The 14,580-nt window shown below is 38.6% G+C and overlaps 1 protein-coding gene across 1 annotated transcript in view; it reads right to left on the bottom strand.

Annotated features, from left to right (window-relative positions):
* The window catches only part of LOC122786346 (piezo-type mechanosensitive ion channel component 2), an 89,581-nt gene that overhangs the window by 65,354 nt on the left and 9,647 nt on the right, over positions 1-14,580 (bottom strand). Inside the window, exons 3-4 of the mRNA XM_044053001.1 lie at positions 8,581-8,706; positions 38-80 (exon numbers count right to left, since the gene is read on the bottom strand). Coding sequence (XP_043908936.1) covers positions 38-80; positions 8,581-8,706 — 169 coding nt within the window. The remainder of the gene's footprint in view (positions 1-37; positions 81-8,580; positions 8,707-14,580) is intronic.

The following is a 14,580-nucleotide window of genomic DNA, read 5'->3' as shown; positions in this document are numbered from 1 at the left end:
CATTTGTCACAGAGGTGCTGATTTCTTTATGTCTTACCTCTCGAAGCCGATTTGTCTTATGGATTTCTCCCATGTGGAACCTGGACAGAAAAACATAAATCACTGTATTACTGTAAGAAAACATCTTTATTAACACTTATATATAATATCACAGTTGTGTAAAGACATAGCAGCATTACAATCCATTTTTATTAGTTTGGTTTAATGTGATTTCCAGGTGACAGAGTTCACTGTTGGAATAATGACGAGAATAAAAACGTTTGTTTCCACAGTTCGGAGTTCTGAGCTCAAGTGTTCCTGAACGTCGCAGAGACATTTCCAGGTTTTTAAAGTCGTCCGCTGACGACAGATGATTGTTCTGTTGCCAGAGAAAACACGAGGATCAGGACTCTATGACATAATCATATTTCCTGTTGTTCTCTGTGCGTAATTAACTGCTCAGTGTCTTCATTTCCTGTATGTGTAGCTCGAAGAATAACTGAAACAACACTTCATTACACACATATTACATTTGGAGCCAAATGAACTGCATAAAAAATGAAATCCTGCCATTATTTGCCATCACTGAATGTAAATAAAACAACTGTTGCTCATGTTACCATAATTACAGTCTCATTATCACACTTCCATGAAAAATTCACAATGAATTCATCAACATTGGTGAAATTTGTATGTAATTAGAGGTAAATGGCAAATATTTGCCATTTTTTAATAATAGTCAGTGTTTATTAACCAGCCAATTATGACTACATGTGCATTTTTCTACTCGGAAACTATATAAATGTTTCTGAGTAACTTTTTTACCTGTTTCACGTATTTAATATTTGGTTTGTATGATATTTGTAGAATATGTAGATAATAGAGACACAGACATCAGTGTTGTTTTTGTGTATTATTTGTCACCATTAAACAGTTACTGCATATTGTATCAGATGCATCAGCTGTAATCTCTAATTCCTTTAATGTCTGTGTATTTTGGGTCACTTAAAGAAAAGTTTTCAAACTTCAGGCTCAAACGTTGACATTTACTGTATTTTTTACTGTGGATAAATGGTCAAAAACGATCATGTGGCATTAGCTTCTGTGTTACCTATTTGCAGGAGTGGACCAGGCACAGTGGGTGGTCTGGTGGGTCCACACATGGTTGTGTAATTTGTGGAATAACAACAACAAAGTAACTGCAGCTGTGAGTCATATGGTTATCACCAGATTATTGTAAGTCATTTGTCTTAAAACCAAACCATGTTTCTGTCCTCAGTGAAAAGTAACTAAACCACAGAGATGTAATAAATAAAGTAGATTGACCACTGAGGTTTATCGAGCTCATTGATTACTTAACCGTTTAACACCTTTAAAGCCTTGAAATGTCCCGTTTTGTATTTGTTTTTTCGCTTATTTTAACCATAAAAGGCCCAGAAAATGATCCTTTGAGTAAGTTGTTTACAATTCCCTGCATGTTAAAATAGTGTATTAACAATTTAAGGTTGTCGTTATACAAATTTGAACAGTATGAAACATGTTTAAAATAACATTTGGTTGAGTTTTTGTCTCAATATCACAAAAACAGGCCCAAAAAAATGGAAACTATGTACGGGCTTTTTCCCGCCCTCTCCTCGCTGGCGACAAAGACACCGATTCGCCGGCTTCCTGCAAAAGTGCAAGTGAAATTTGCAACGTCTCAGCTTACAGAAACCGTTGGAATTATTCAGATCGCACAAACCGTCGCGTAATTACGGTAAACGCAAACGTGCACAAACGTATCTTCAGCCCAGTGACGAGTCAGTTTCACTGATTTCCAATTGTCCGGAGCAGATTTCATGTAGAGAAAACACCGCGTCCACAGTGCGGATGAAGACACAAATACTGTGTAACTACTGTATACTGTGACACTTTCTTCCTGCTGAGGCGAGGCCACTTTTCCACATGAGCAGAGCAGTGAAAATACCTGTCCTTAAACTTTATGTGAGCGTCATAAAAACACTTTGTACTCGCCGGTCCATTTCACCTCTGCGGCCACAGCGTTTATGTACACTCGCGCTTCCGTCTCGCTGCAGCCTCGTACTGTCTCAGCTGCACAGAGAGCAGTGATACAGCAGGAGTTAGTCGACTTTCCAGTGCCTCATCAGTGTTATCACAGAATCTGTGTGTGGAGGAGAGTCCAGTATCACAGCTGCAGAGGTCAAAACTATAGATGACAGGACCTGATAAAGACTTTCCTTGAGGAGCTTCTGTCAAAAACAACCCTTACACAGGCTGTTTAACCTTCACACGCTGGTTAATACACTCATTTTTAATCATTTTTCTGTACTTCCTGGTGTTTATTAAGCACATTTAACTTTTATTTCACCTTCTTTTTCTAACCTTGACGATTGTGCAACTAACCAAAATCTTTTCAAATGTGGGAAACTTCAGTTAAGTGCAATTGCACGATTAACCATTTAACACCGAGTTTACACAAGCGCACAAATACACTACTGTAATAACGCGACGGTTTGTGCTATCGGAAATAATCCAACGGTTTCTGAAAGTAGAGAAGTTGCACATGAAAGACAACTTTGTGGTTATTGCGGTAAATTTCACTTGCACTTTTGCAGGAAGCCGGCGAATCAGCGTCTTTATCACCAGAGAGGAGAGGACGGAAAAAAGCCCGTACATAGTTTCAATTTTTTTGGCCTGTTTTTGTGACATTGAGACATTGAAAACTCATAAAATATTATTGTAAAATATGTTTTATAATGTTCAAAATTCTAATTTAACACAAGCAAAATCTGTTGTTCCTGTGCAACTGCAGTGTTTTTTTCTCTAAATTGTTAACACACTTTTTTTCTGGCACTTTTGTGGTTAAAAATAAGCCGCACATTTTGAGGCTTCGGTGCTCAAAAAATATTGTAGTAATAGTTATAGCTTCTTGCACTAAATCCACATCTACATCAACTTGTCCACCAAAATAAGAAAAAGAGACATGTCATCTATTATTTGCTGAATTATTACTCAAATACACTTATTTTCTTCTTAACTTCTCTAAAGCAATAAACCTTTATACAGTCTCTCAAGAGTTTTAATTTTTGTGTTTCACTGAGGGTAGATGTATATCAAGAAATACACCTAAAAACATCAATACACTAAAAATATTGCTATATTTAATGACGTGATACTGTATTGACTCTTTGGAAATATTCTTGATGGTTTTTCTGTTTTGTAATTAAGGTGACAACCACTAGTTGGCAGTGTCACGAGTGTCCGCTCAGGAGGAAGGTTTAGGTTTCGTTTGCTCATGTCTTCCATTTTCACAGAAAAACCTTTAGGTTAAGAGGTTAATGCTGGTTCTGAGAATAGCATGACATCACTGTGTTATTTTTCCCATGAATTATCTGAATTGAGAGAACTCAACGTTAGTCTAATGGCTTCAGATGGTGTGATGGGTTTCTAGGCTGTACGTCTTGAACGCGATTATTCAATTAATCAATCAGTTTGAGTGTTTTTGTTGATAAATAAATAAAGTTTTGAATATTTTGTTAACATATTGTGAATATTTTCTAGTTTCTGCTTCTTAAATATGAATTTTTTTTAGTTTCTTTGCTCCTTATGACAAAGAAATCATTAAAACTGAATCATTTTGTTTTGTGAACAAAACAAGACATCATTGTTTCCAGGTCTGGTTCGACACTGATCAAAATCTTTTCAACATTTTCGGCATTTTACGGACCAAACAAGTATTAATCCGCAGATAAATAAACCATCAGTTGCTTCATTTAGTTGACATTTGGAGAAATGTGGCGAGCTCCACCCGCCAGGTGCTCTCTGACGGTTCACAACAGAAGTTTTACGAGTCAAGGGGGAAAAAAAAAGGCAGTTCCCACCGACGGTGACTCAGCACAGAGGAATGACACGCGATGACTCAGAAGAAAACTGACCCGCAGCTCATCTGTGTCCAGTCACTGACCTGCGTTAACAGCTGGAGGTGAAGGGTTTTTCTCATTCATGCTCCACTCCAGTTGACTCCTCTAATGGTGTGTTTGACGACAGCAAACAGAGGAAATGATATGAAGTCATCTGTGTGCATGGAAGCAGGAGGACTCCTTGTTTATACTGTAGTTGGCGGCCAAAAGGAAGAGAGTGTCAAGGGGCCAAACAACAGATATAGAAATCTGAGATAAGGCCTTTTTCCCCCCTCAGAAAATAGGCGGTGGATTAAGTGTCTTAAATGTCTGGCTTCCTGTTGAGTGTAGCCAGAAGTGGGAAAACTACAATATATGTATAAATCAAATGTATCTAAAAATGATTTCTACACAGAATGACAATGATGTTGTACTTGCTCGCTGTGAGCCTCATTAATTTGTCCAATAACAGCTCCGATCCACCAGCTGTTCACTGCGGAGCAATTGGGAGAACTCCCAGTGCTGCTGCTGCTGCTGCTGCTGCTCAATGACGTGGATAATGGCTCAATGTGTTATTCATTTGAGCTTCGATGGGACTTTTATTTTATTAAGTCTGAAACAAGGGAAAAAAAAAAAACGGGCAGAAAGCACTATATCAAAAAAGGTTAACTATTGTTTTCCTGGAATCCACCAAAAAATCGAATTGTTATTTCTTCTTTGTGCCAAAACCTACATCCACCCAAATATTTTATCCAAAGACAGACGGAGAAACCTACGTCAAAGCCCCTGAATGATACCAGTGTAATAATTGGAGCTGGTTGTGTTGTTGTTGTTGTTCATTTTGAAATCATCGAGTCGGCGAGTCTGTGAACACTTTACCACCCCCAGATCTCGCCTGAGGCTGCTCTTTCATTCTGAAGACATAAAACTTAACAAGAGACTAAAACTGTGTCTAAAATCGCTCTCTATTTTATGACACAGAGGTGCTATATTTACCATACGCTACTTTATTTGTCTGACGTCAGAGAGAGTGTAAAAATCACCCAAAATTCACCCAACAGTGGGAAAAGCTAAAGGGGTTTCAACCCTTGCACCACGGTAACGTTAGCCTGCGTTCCTTTGGATGACGGGAACGATGAGTGAATTCTCTGACCTGCTGGTGCAACAGGAAACGTCAGGGGCTTTCGTTTAAATCCCGTGGGAACCGTGGACTGTCTGCAACACATTTTGTGGTAATTCATGCAATTACTCTGCACATTTTTTCACTTTGAGCCGCAGTGGAGCACAGACGGACGGAAGCCTCCCCTGCTAGCAACACACAACACACAACACACAACACTGCGCAGTGTGGGTCAGTGTTACTATAACACAACAAAGTTCTGATATTTTCTTTATATGAAACATAAATACAGATATTGTGGGGTTACCACAACCCATGATTTGACAGAGACAGAGATTTACGTCGATAAGTCTACACTAGCAACGAGGACTAGCACTGAATGTAGCCCTTGTTGCTAGCATCCAGTTAACAATGGGGATTGGGTACCTTGCTCAGTGGTACCCCAGCCCATGACCTGATAATAACGGCAACCTTCCAGTCACGAGCAATGTTCCCTTTCCACTTGGAATATTATTGAGATAATGACGTAAAATTGTCGCACAAAGAATTGCACGACTGGTTCTTAATGTTGCATTGTGATAATAAAGGATCTTGAATGTCATCCAAACAACGTCAAAGTTGTCAGTGCACACACTGGTGCCCTCAGTGAGTCACCTGCCAGACAGACAGACAAATATTTTTAGAGAAATAGTATTTTAAGAGAAGTAAAAAGCCTAAGTTGGGCAACTGCAAGTTGAGTATTTTCTCAATGTCCGTAAATAAACTGCTCTGTTGATTCATTCATTATTATTATTTTTTTTTTTCACCCTTTATGAACATAAACAATATAAAATTAATTAATTAATAAAAGTGTTTTTTTTGTTAATCACGTTGACTAGTGCTGGATAAATAAAACACTATACATATATATATATACATATATATATACATATATACATATATATATATATATATATATATATATATACATATATATACATATTTACATATGTTTACCAATGTAAGGTTGAGAGCTGATCAATGCTAAATGCAAAAATTAATTTCAGCCTCTGTGATTTGCTTCGTATCATTTTGTTTCTGAGCAGCAATTTCAGTTTGAAAATGATTATGTCTAACGTTACGTATTGATTTTTGTGCGTTTCAATTCATACATAAAAATCTGAGAGACGACTTACGAACTTGAACGGACGCGGAGTCATAAATAATTGATGGACGTAATAAAAAAATGTAATTTAAATATGCATTTGGAAGCTTTTTGGTTCACGAAAAACATCTGTTCACAATCGCGTAAACTATCGTTTAAAACAGAAACATCAGAGAAATGGGTAAAACATATTCAGATGCACGGAATGAATGGTTTCATCACGCTGACCCCACGTTGAACCTCAGTAACCGCAGATGATAAGGTTTGCAAAGTTTTGGCTGCAGTTGGATTTTGAGGGAAGTGAATTTGCTCGTATTAGGAGTAAAAAATAAGTCACACGAGGTCAGACTCTGTCCTGTCTAGACATGTTTGATACAGAGATTCATTCGAGGCCCGACAGCAACCGTTAACACCTTCCCAACACAGAAAATTCCCCTTTTTCTACATCGTGACATAAAGGAATGTGTTGGATTCATAAATCTCAATGCAAAAAAAGAGTTTCGAGGTGGTTTTTATTATTAATGCAGAGCAGATTTTGACCCACAACTCTGCGAGGAAAGAAAACACGTCTTCACTGTGAAAATAGCAACATCAACACCTTTTCTGGTGGTAAACAATCCCGAAACGTGTGTGTCAATCACTGAACAGGTCAGCGTTTAAGCGCAGAACAGCGCTGTGTGATGGATTGGTCAGATGTGTGCATGCACACACACACACACACACACTCACTCACAGTGAGACCCAACAAGTCTGGATTTCTTCAGTTTTGGTCTCACATGACTGTTGAGAGTGAGTGAAATGATCTGGATAAAACAGACTCGCAGTTGTGGTATTGTCAGGGTTTTTAAAACCACGTTAAATTGCCAACACTTATGAGACTCTAAGTCAACTTTCCATCTCCGTTTACGCAACATGACGTTTTTATTCTAGTTTGCGACGGCATGTGTTTAAACAATAGCTTTGTTATGCGACAGTAGGGTTTATTTTTTTGCTTGGTCAGATATGTTACCTGATATGTTATAGATAGGTTCCCTGGTGGCACCGTATTGCCGAGTTCATAACGCGGCTCCTGTCAGGTCAGCTGTTTAAGCTTAAATGTCAGATGTAACTCTGCAGCATCGTCTCCATGAGTCTTAACTTTACATCTGAACTGAACTCAACAAAAGTTAACTAACTAACTTCCTCAGTTAGTAACTCTCAGACCCGAGCTGTCTAGCTAGAGACTGCGTACTGTATATGTATAAAATTCACAGACTCATTTGCTTTGAAAGCAAAGCTGTTAGCCACCAGGGGGCGACTCCACCAGTTGCAAAAACAACGGTAAGTCAATGGGAGTTTCACGATAAAGCTCGGCACATGTGAGTGGACGCCAATGTGACTGACAGCTAACATTGTCCAATAATGGCGCTACTCATTCCCCAAGTTTCCCCGTCAACATCTGACACAGTACAGTAATTGTAAATATCTAACGTTGTCAGATTATAAACGTTAGGTACTTTTTTGTCAGATGTTGACGGGGAACGAGTTCACAGAGCACAAAGAACAAGTGTATTTTCAAACAACAAAATACATTATTTTTGAATGAATAAATCGATATTTGTTTTGCTTCTTAAAAATCGAATTCCATATCTCTGGATCCTCTCGTCAGCCACCAAACACGCGAACATCTGCACCTCGTTGATGGTCCGCAGTGTATTTTTGTATGTCTTGTAACGTGTTTGAAAAATGCCAGGTTTGATTCCTGTGTCAGACGTCGCACTCATGACTCTTCCAGTGACGTCACTATTTAACCAATCAGGGGACAATCAGTCTGTTGACGTCACATTTTAGTATCGGCTCAGCAGGTTTTATGCCTAATAGAAAAGCCGAAAAACACAAAACACTAGTAGAGTCGACTAGAGTCGAGCTAGAACTGTATAATGAAAAAAAGCCCCATAAATGCCTGGTTGCAGATGATGATACCGCCAAACTTTTGGTTTTCTAAAAAATGTCATGGCACCAGGGCTCCAGGTTTCACAGCAGGAGTTGTTTTTTGCCAGAACACTACATAAATTTTTATATACAGTCTATGATTCGAGCACAAAGGTAGGTTCATGATGAGCCAAACAGCTGCACCACGCTCTCCCTTTCACTCTGTTTACATAACTCTCGTAGATAAGTACCAAGATTTGGCACTGACTGATCTAGCGTGGATTGGTACTTGCTGCTTCCAACACATTTTTAGTTTATAACAATAATTAACAATGTTTTATTGTACGTATTTGCACAGTATTTGAAAAAGTATTGATTGTTGTATTGGTGACTCTGACCCCCCCCCAAAAAAAGAGAGCTGACTGAGCTTTGTTGGTCTGCCAAACCTTCTTAAAACATACATGTATTTCCACATCCACAGCATTCAGAGCCTCGACTATAAAGGCTGCAGTGTGTGTGCTACTCACAGTTGAAGTCCGAGGCGATGGAGTTCCCGGCCAAGAGGCTGTTGACGGTAATCTGATAGATGATGTGGAGCAGCAGGAAGGACATACTGGTGAAGCACAAGGACTGCAGCAGACGCCCTGTGTGGCCTGGAGCAGGAGAAGAACAGCGTAAGTGAGTTCACCACCAACAACAGCACTCAGCTTAAGGATTTCCACATGTTATTTTCTTTCTGAAACACAGCAAATTGTCTTTGCTCTGTCTCTGTTTCATCTGGACAACATGGGGTTTCTGCATTCTTAGTATTTTTAGGGCAGATCGAGGGTTTGTATTCGCACACAAACAATGATTCATGTCCATGTGATCAGCTGAGAAACTGTTGCCAATGATTCGACTAGTGATTGGGAGAGCACCCAAAGGAGATTTTATGTGGATAAAGACACACGTCCATGTTAATAACTGCAATGCGACTGCAGAGCAAAGCTTATAATGGTTGAAAAGTCAAATAAACATTCCGGCCGACCACAAGACCACTAATTCTCTCCAAGTCCCCGGCTAATCATCAAAGGAGCAACACCAGACACTTAATACCTATCTCATTCTTTGGTTTCCTGTGCAAGGAGCTATTTAAGTTCACAGATAAAGATGTGGCTTTTCCCAAAAACCACAAGTGCCACATGCATGTGCTGACTGAGAGACCATCTCCTCCCCTAATGCACTCTTCTGGGTTAAGATTACAGTTGTCAGTCAGTGGACAGAGCTGTGAGGGATGGAGGAGGAGGAGTCTGAGGAGCCGCTGCAGCTGCTCCACACATGGCCATTTTATAGCGCACCTACAGGTATTTGGGATAGTTTCAGGAGTTGTTATGTTGATAATTTACTTCAGTTGGAATCTCTCTGAAACGCTCATGCTCAGGGAAGGATGAGCTTAATGAGACTCTGCTCTTCTTTGACGGTGAAATATAAATCACTACTGACGGATTAAAGTGCACCACATATCTACACCGGTGGGTCCACACTGCTTCTTTGCGGGGAAGCATTTCCATCTCATTTCATTTACTGCCGGGAATTGTTTTTACTGTAGTATGGCACAAGATTTTGGCAAAACCAAAGCAGTTCTTGCTGAGCCCTCAGGCCACCGATGGCTAACTCAACACAAAACAACACAAAACAACACACCACGGCGAGCTCATTAAATGTTGAAGTGAAAACAATTTGGGGTAAATTTCCCATTGCAATTCCCCAGGTTTTCACAAAGAGGGAAAAGAATGCTTGTAAATATGGAGGGAGGTTCGAGGACAGTTACCAAACTTGTTTTGCTTTTTTTTCTCCCCCTGGTTGATGTAACATTTTTATTGTCCGACGGCCATCTGTCGTGGTCGTGGTTTCCTGAAAACTCCTCTTAAATTAAGTGTTATGCTTCCCTTCATTATCGGGTCCCCAGAGTGCTTTTAGAAACTCTTAAAACAGAAGGCATTGTTACCCCCAAACATGCAGAAAATTGTACCACTTTGACAATATTAAACCATGGTTTAACCACATGGTCGTGCCAAAACAAGCAAAGCAATTTGGCCAGGAAATAGAAGTCCATGCCAGACTTGAATTTACAATTTAGGTCCAAATTTTTGCTCATAATTTCAGGGAATATTTTCACAATAGCCTACAATAGTATCAGCATCATGTAAATCTTGTGATATGAGAGAGACTCTCCTGCTCTTCTTCTGCGAACAGCGATTCTTGATGAACTATGCGAGGCAGGGCGAGGTATACGGGCTAAATGATGTCTAATGGCGCTTTTCCATATACAGACTACTTGGTTTGAGTATCAACTTGGGTATTAACTGAATCCAAGGAAACAAAAGTTACTGTCACAAAGCTATGGGAAAAGTCAATGGGAAAATGAGCCTCTCACAAATATTTCTCATAGTTTCACAATAAAGCTCGGCACATGTGAGTGGACGACAATGTGATTGACAGCTAACATTGTCCAATAATGGCGCTACTCTGAGTTTTAGAGTGACAGCTCAACGGACCGGACGTCGTCAACTCATTCCCCAAGTTTCCCCGTCAACATCTGACACAGTACAGTAATTGTAAATATCTAACGTTGTCAGATTATAAACGTTAGATACTTTTTTGTCAGATGTTGACGGGGAACGAGTTCACAGAGCACAAAGAACAAGTGTATTTTCAAACAACAAAATACATTATTTTTGAATGAATAAATCGACATTTGTTTTGCTTCTTAAAAAATCTCCTTAAAAACACTCAATTCAATTATTAAAATAGTTGATAATTGAATTGTAATCGATTAATCGAGTAATTGTTTCAGCCCTAGTCCCATGCCTGCACAATACCAATAATATACGATACGTCGATTCTGTGACAATCGATATATTGCAAAGACAATCATATAGCAATACATCGCGATATCTGTCTAACTGAAAAAAACTAAACACCAGTTAAAAGTTAAAAAGTGCAGGATTTCTCTGTTTATTAACAACATAGAGAAAAAAGTGCATAAAGTCTATGTGCTGAACGTGGACAGTGCATCTCTTAGCGTAGCTGTCTCCACCATTATCGCACTGTAATCTCCCTCTTCTTCTTCGGCCGGGTAACTTCTGCCCAAGTTTCCCTCATTAGCCCCGGTGTACCGATTATCGTATTGCACCAGGAAGGACGGCGATATATCGGCAAATCGATATTTTTGACCTCCACCCCAACTTTTTGATGACACATGTGTTCACGTGCTGACGTGTCACATCTTGTTGGGGGTAAATTGGAAAAACTACAAGAGGCAAGGGGTAAAAAAAATAGAAATGGGATTTGACCAAACACAGAGAGAAGGAGCTTGTAATTGGCTGTTCTAAGACATCCACTCTGCCTACACATCCCCCTTGGTGGAATGATTGCTAAAAAACTTCCACTAAAATATAAGCTACCTCCTTTACTTCCAATCAATTGTCGATAAGGGGAAACTTGGACTTTTTTAAGTTACCATTAGCAATTAGAACTTCTGATATCGATCTTTGTCTTTAGTTAGTTTACCCTGAGGGATTCAAAATGGCCTAAATTGGAAAAGACATTTAAATGTAAGCATTGTGAGGGGATAAAAGTGATAGCGGAAGAACCTGATCAGATCAGAGAGTGGCAACACAATACCTAATCCCGTCTATTTCAACTTTAAATAAAGAAAATTCTCTAATCTCAAACAATAACGATGGATGTTTTAGACCAAACTCGCGGCCCGACATCCTCCCTCTTCCGATTGTACTTGCTGAAACATGAACCTGATAAATCAGCCACAACATCAAATATTTATACAAATTCATGCAACACCACTAAAAGACTCTCCAAGGGAAACTGTCATGTCAGTGCCCATTCAACAAGGCATATAGCAACCACTGTAAAGGGTTGTTAAAATGTCCCGGCGACCCATACGAGAGTATTAGTTTAGGTTGTGTTCACTTCAGCCGAGAATTGAAAGCCTTGGGAGAGCGCGTGGAGCCAAAACACTGCCAATTACAACATTAGAGAGTAAATCACAGAACAACGAGCCACCAGTTTGTCTCCAGATAGTCTTCCACGCTGCCATATCCTTGGGCATACTGTTCTGCTGTGGCTTTTTAAAAGCAAATTAAACCCAGTGCATAATTCATGTGTAGCATTTGGTTTAAATTAACTTCACCGATTTAATGTCCTTTAAGGCCGAGAGAAGGCAAAATGAAACGGACCATCAAGACGACAACAGCATTGAATTCTATCTATCTTCTATTTACATGTGAAATTTAATTCTTTTAATGCACAATAACGGTGTTGTTGTAAGGTTGTATATTCTGAATGTCTACAGTTTGGTTTATGCTGATTAATTAAGTCAGCTTAAATTGGTTTTAATCCGTGTCCATTAACTCAAGCTGAAATACCAAAATTAAGTGGTTACCTCTACACTACGATTAGCAGTTGTCGGGAAATATAAAACATAACAGTTTATTAACTTTGTAAAGTCTCTCTAACACGGACAACAAAATTAATATTACAATTTTACTAAAAACACAAATTGGAGCAAAAAAAAAACAAGTAGGGCAGGGTTATTTGAAAGGTTTAGCTTCACAAACAAAGTGCACAATTATCCATAACATAACAATTGAATATGAATTAAAATGAACAAATTGACATCATTCAAACGCCATGGAAGTATTTCTTAAAATCTATCGTAGATATTTTACAACGATACAAAAACCGAGGAAAGAAAGTGAGCTGCGGTGAGGAGTAACAGCAGAGCAGCTTCATTTAAGTTTAAGTTATATTATTCATAACATTCACAGGGCATTTAGAGCTGCACTATGGTCTGCATATCCATGTATTATATAATGTAAAATTCATATTGTATAATTGTCTCAGCCTATTGATCTTATATTTAGTTTAAATGCCACATATTTCACTCATAATACATCCGTCCTCACACCGCTGTTATCGACTGTATCAGACTTTTTCCCTGACGACAGACATGTGCAGCAGACAGATGGGATTCATACAGCGACAGGATTTAGACGGAGAATATCTCGTACTATCACAGACACCTGAGGCCGTACTGTCGTGTTTATGCTATATCTCACATCATCATTTTACAGTCAACGCACCGATGCCTGAATAAAGGTTACATATAAACACATGCTGGGAAAAAATGTATCGCCTGTTTCAGTCTCAGTGAGATCCTCCTGTTTAAAGTAAATAAAAGAAATAAATGAAGGGTGAAAGCTGACGGTTTAGAGCGTTTACGAGGTTTTAAGTGGAGATGAAGTTGAGTTAAAATATGCTTTGATCAGCATTTACTCACTCCTGCCTTTAAACGTGGGGACAATGGTAAGATCTGTGGAAAATAAGTGTTGAGAGAAGGACTGTGATAATTCATCGATGAATGGTTTGATGCACTGACTTCACTGTAAATGTCCCCAGCAACTCACAACTGCCAGTCTGAGACACTGGAGAATCATTTTAAACAATTACTAAATTAAAAACCACTTATTTTAACAAATAGTTAATTGGTTCAGAGGACTATATATATGCTCCATATAACAAACGAGATAATCGGAATATTTTTGGTTTGTGGACAACACATTATTTTGAGGTGTGGGAAATACAAAAATCTACATATTTTATAGATCAAGCAACATATCTGAATCTCAAGAATATCAAGAAAATAACTGACAATAAAAATTAAGTATAATAATTTGTTCCCAGCAACCACAACCACCTAAACCCAACAGGAAGGTGGATCATACTGCCATTTTGGTGATTTGACTTCCTCCTCCTACAGCTTTGCTGCAATCAATTTCAAATCGTATCAGATGACTCTAGACAAGAAAAGGATTAAAAATCGTCAACGGCTTCACTTTGTGTCACATGATGTCAGAGCTAGGCGGGCATCAAAGTTGCAGCTAATTTTGATGACTCTGCAAAAAACATAAAACTGGTATAAACTCCATTATACGTGGTCCAATCTGACTCAAACTTGCTAGCATTGATTATGCTCCCGCCTTGAAGACATCTGTCATGAGATGATGTGGGAGGACCCGATATTGGAGCTTGCAACTATATTTTAATTTGTCGCTTTTTGAATCTGTTATCGTCTAACTCACAAAGTTACCATATTTGTTAGTATACTAATGACACACATGTCAAAATTGAAGTGTCTTGTTATGTAGGATGTAATGTAGGAAATAATGGGTAGTAACGTCAAAGTATGATTTATATTATTAATATTATAAGAAAGTGGACCATTTGATCTCATAACATCTGACTCATGTGTAAATACAACCTCAAAGAAAAAAGTTATTCAAGACAATAACAGGAAACAGAAAGATCAACTGGTTTCAATCAAGTGAGAGAAATTCAGGAAAACAGTTTATTCAGCTGTTTATCTTTAATAAAAATAAGCGATTTTTAATTTCTGTATACAGTTACAGTGACATTGTGTCTATAATCTCATCTCCAGGAAAACATAAGTGTCGAAGTCAACAGTT

The sequence above is a fragment of the Solea senegalensis genome, linkage group LG1, assembly GCF_019176455.1.
Source record: "Solea senegalensis isolate Sse05_10M linkage group LG1, IFAPA_SoseM_1, whole genome shotgun sequence".
NCBI lineage: Eukaryota > Metazoa > Chordata > Actinopteri > Pleuronectiformes > Soleidae > Solea > Solea senegalensis.
Note: the sequence above shows the minus strand (reverse complement) of the source record. Positions and strands in the feature narration are given on the sequence as shown.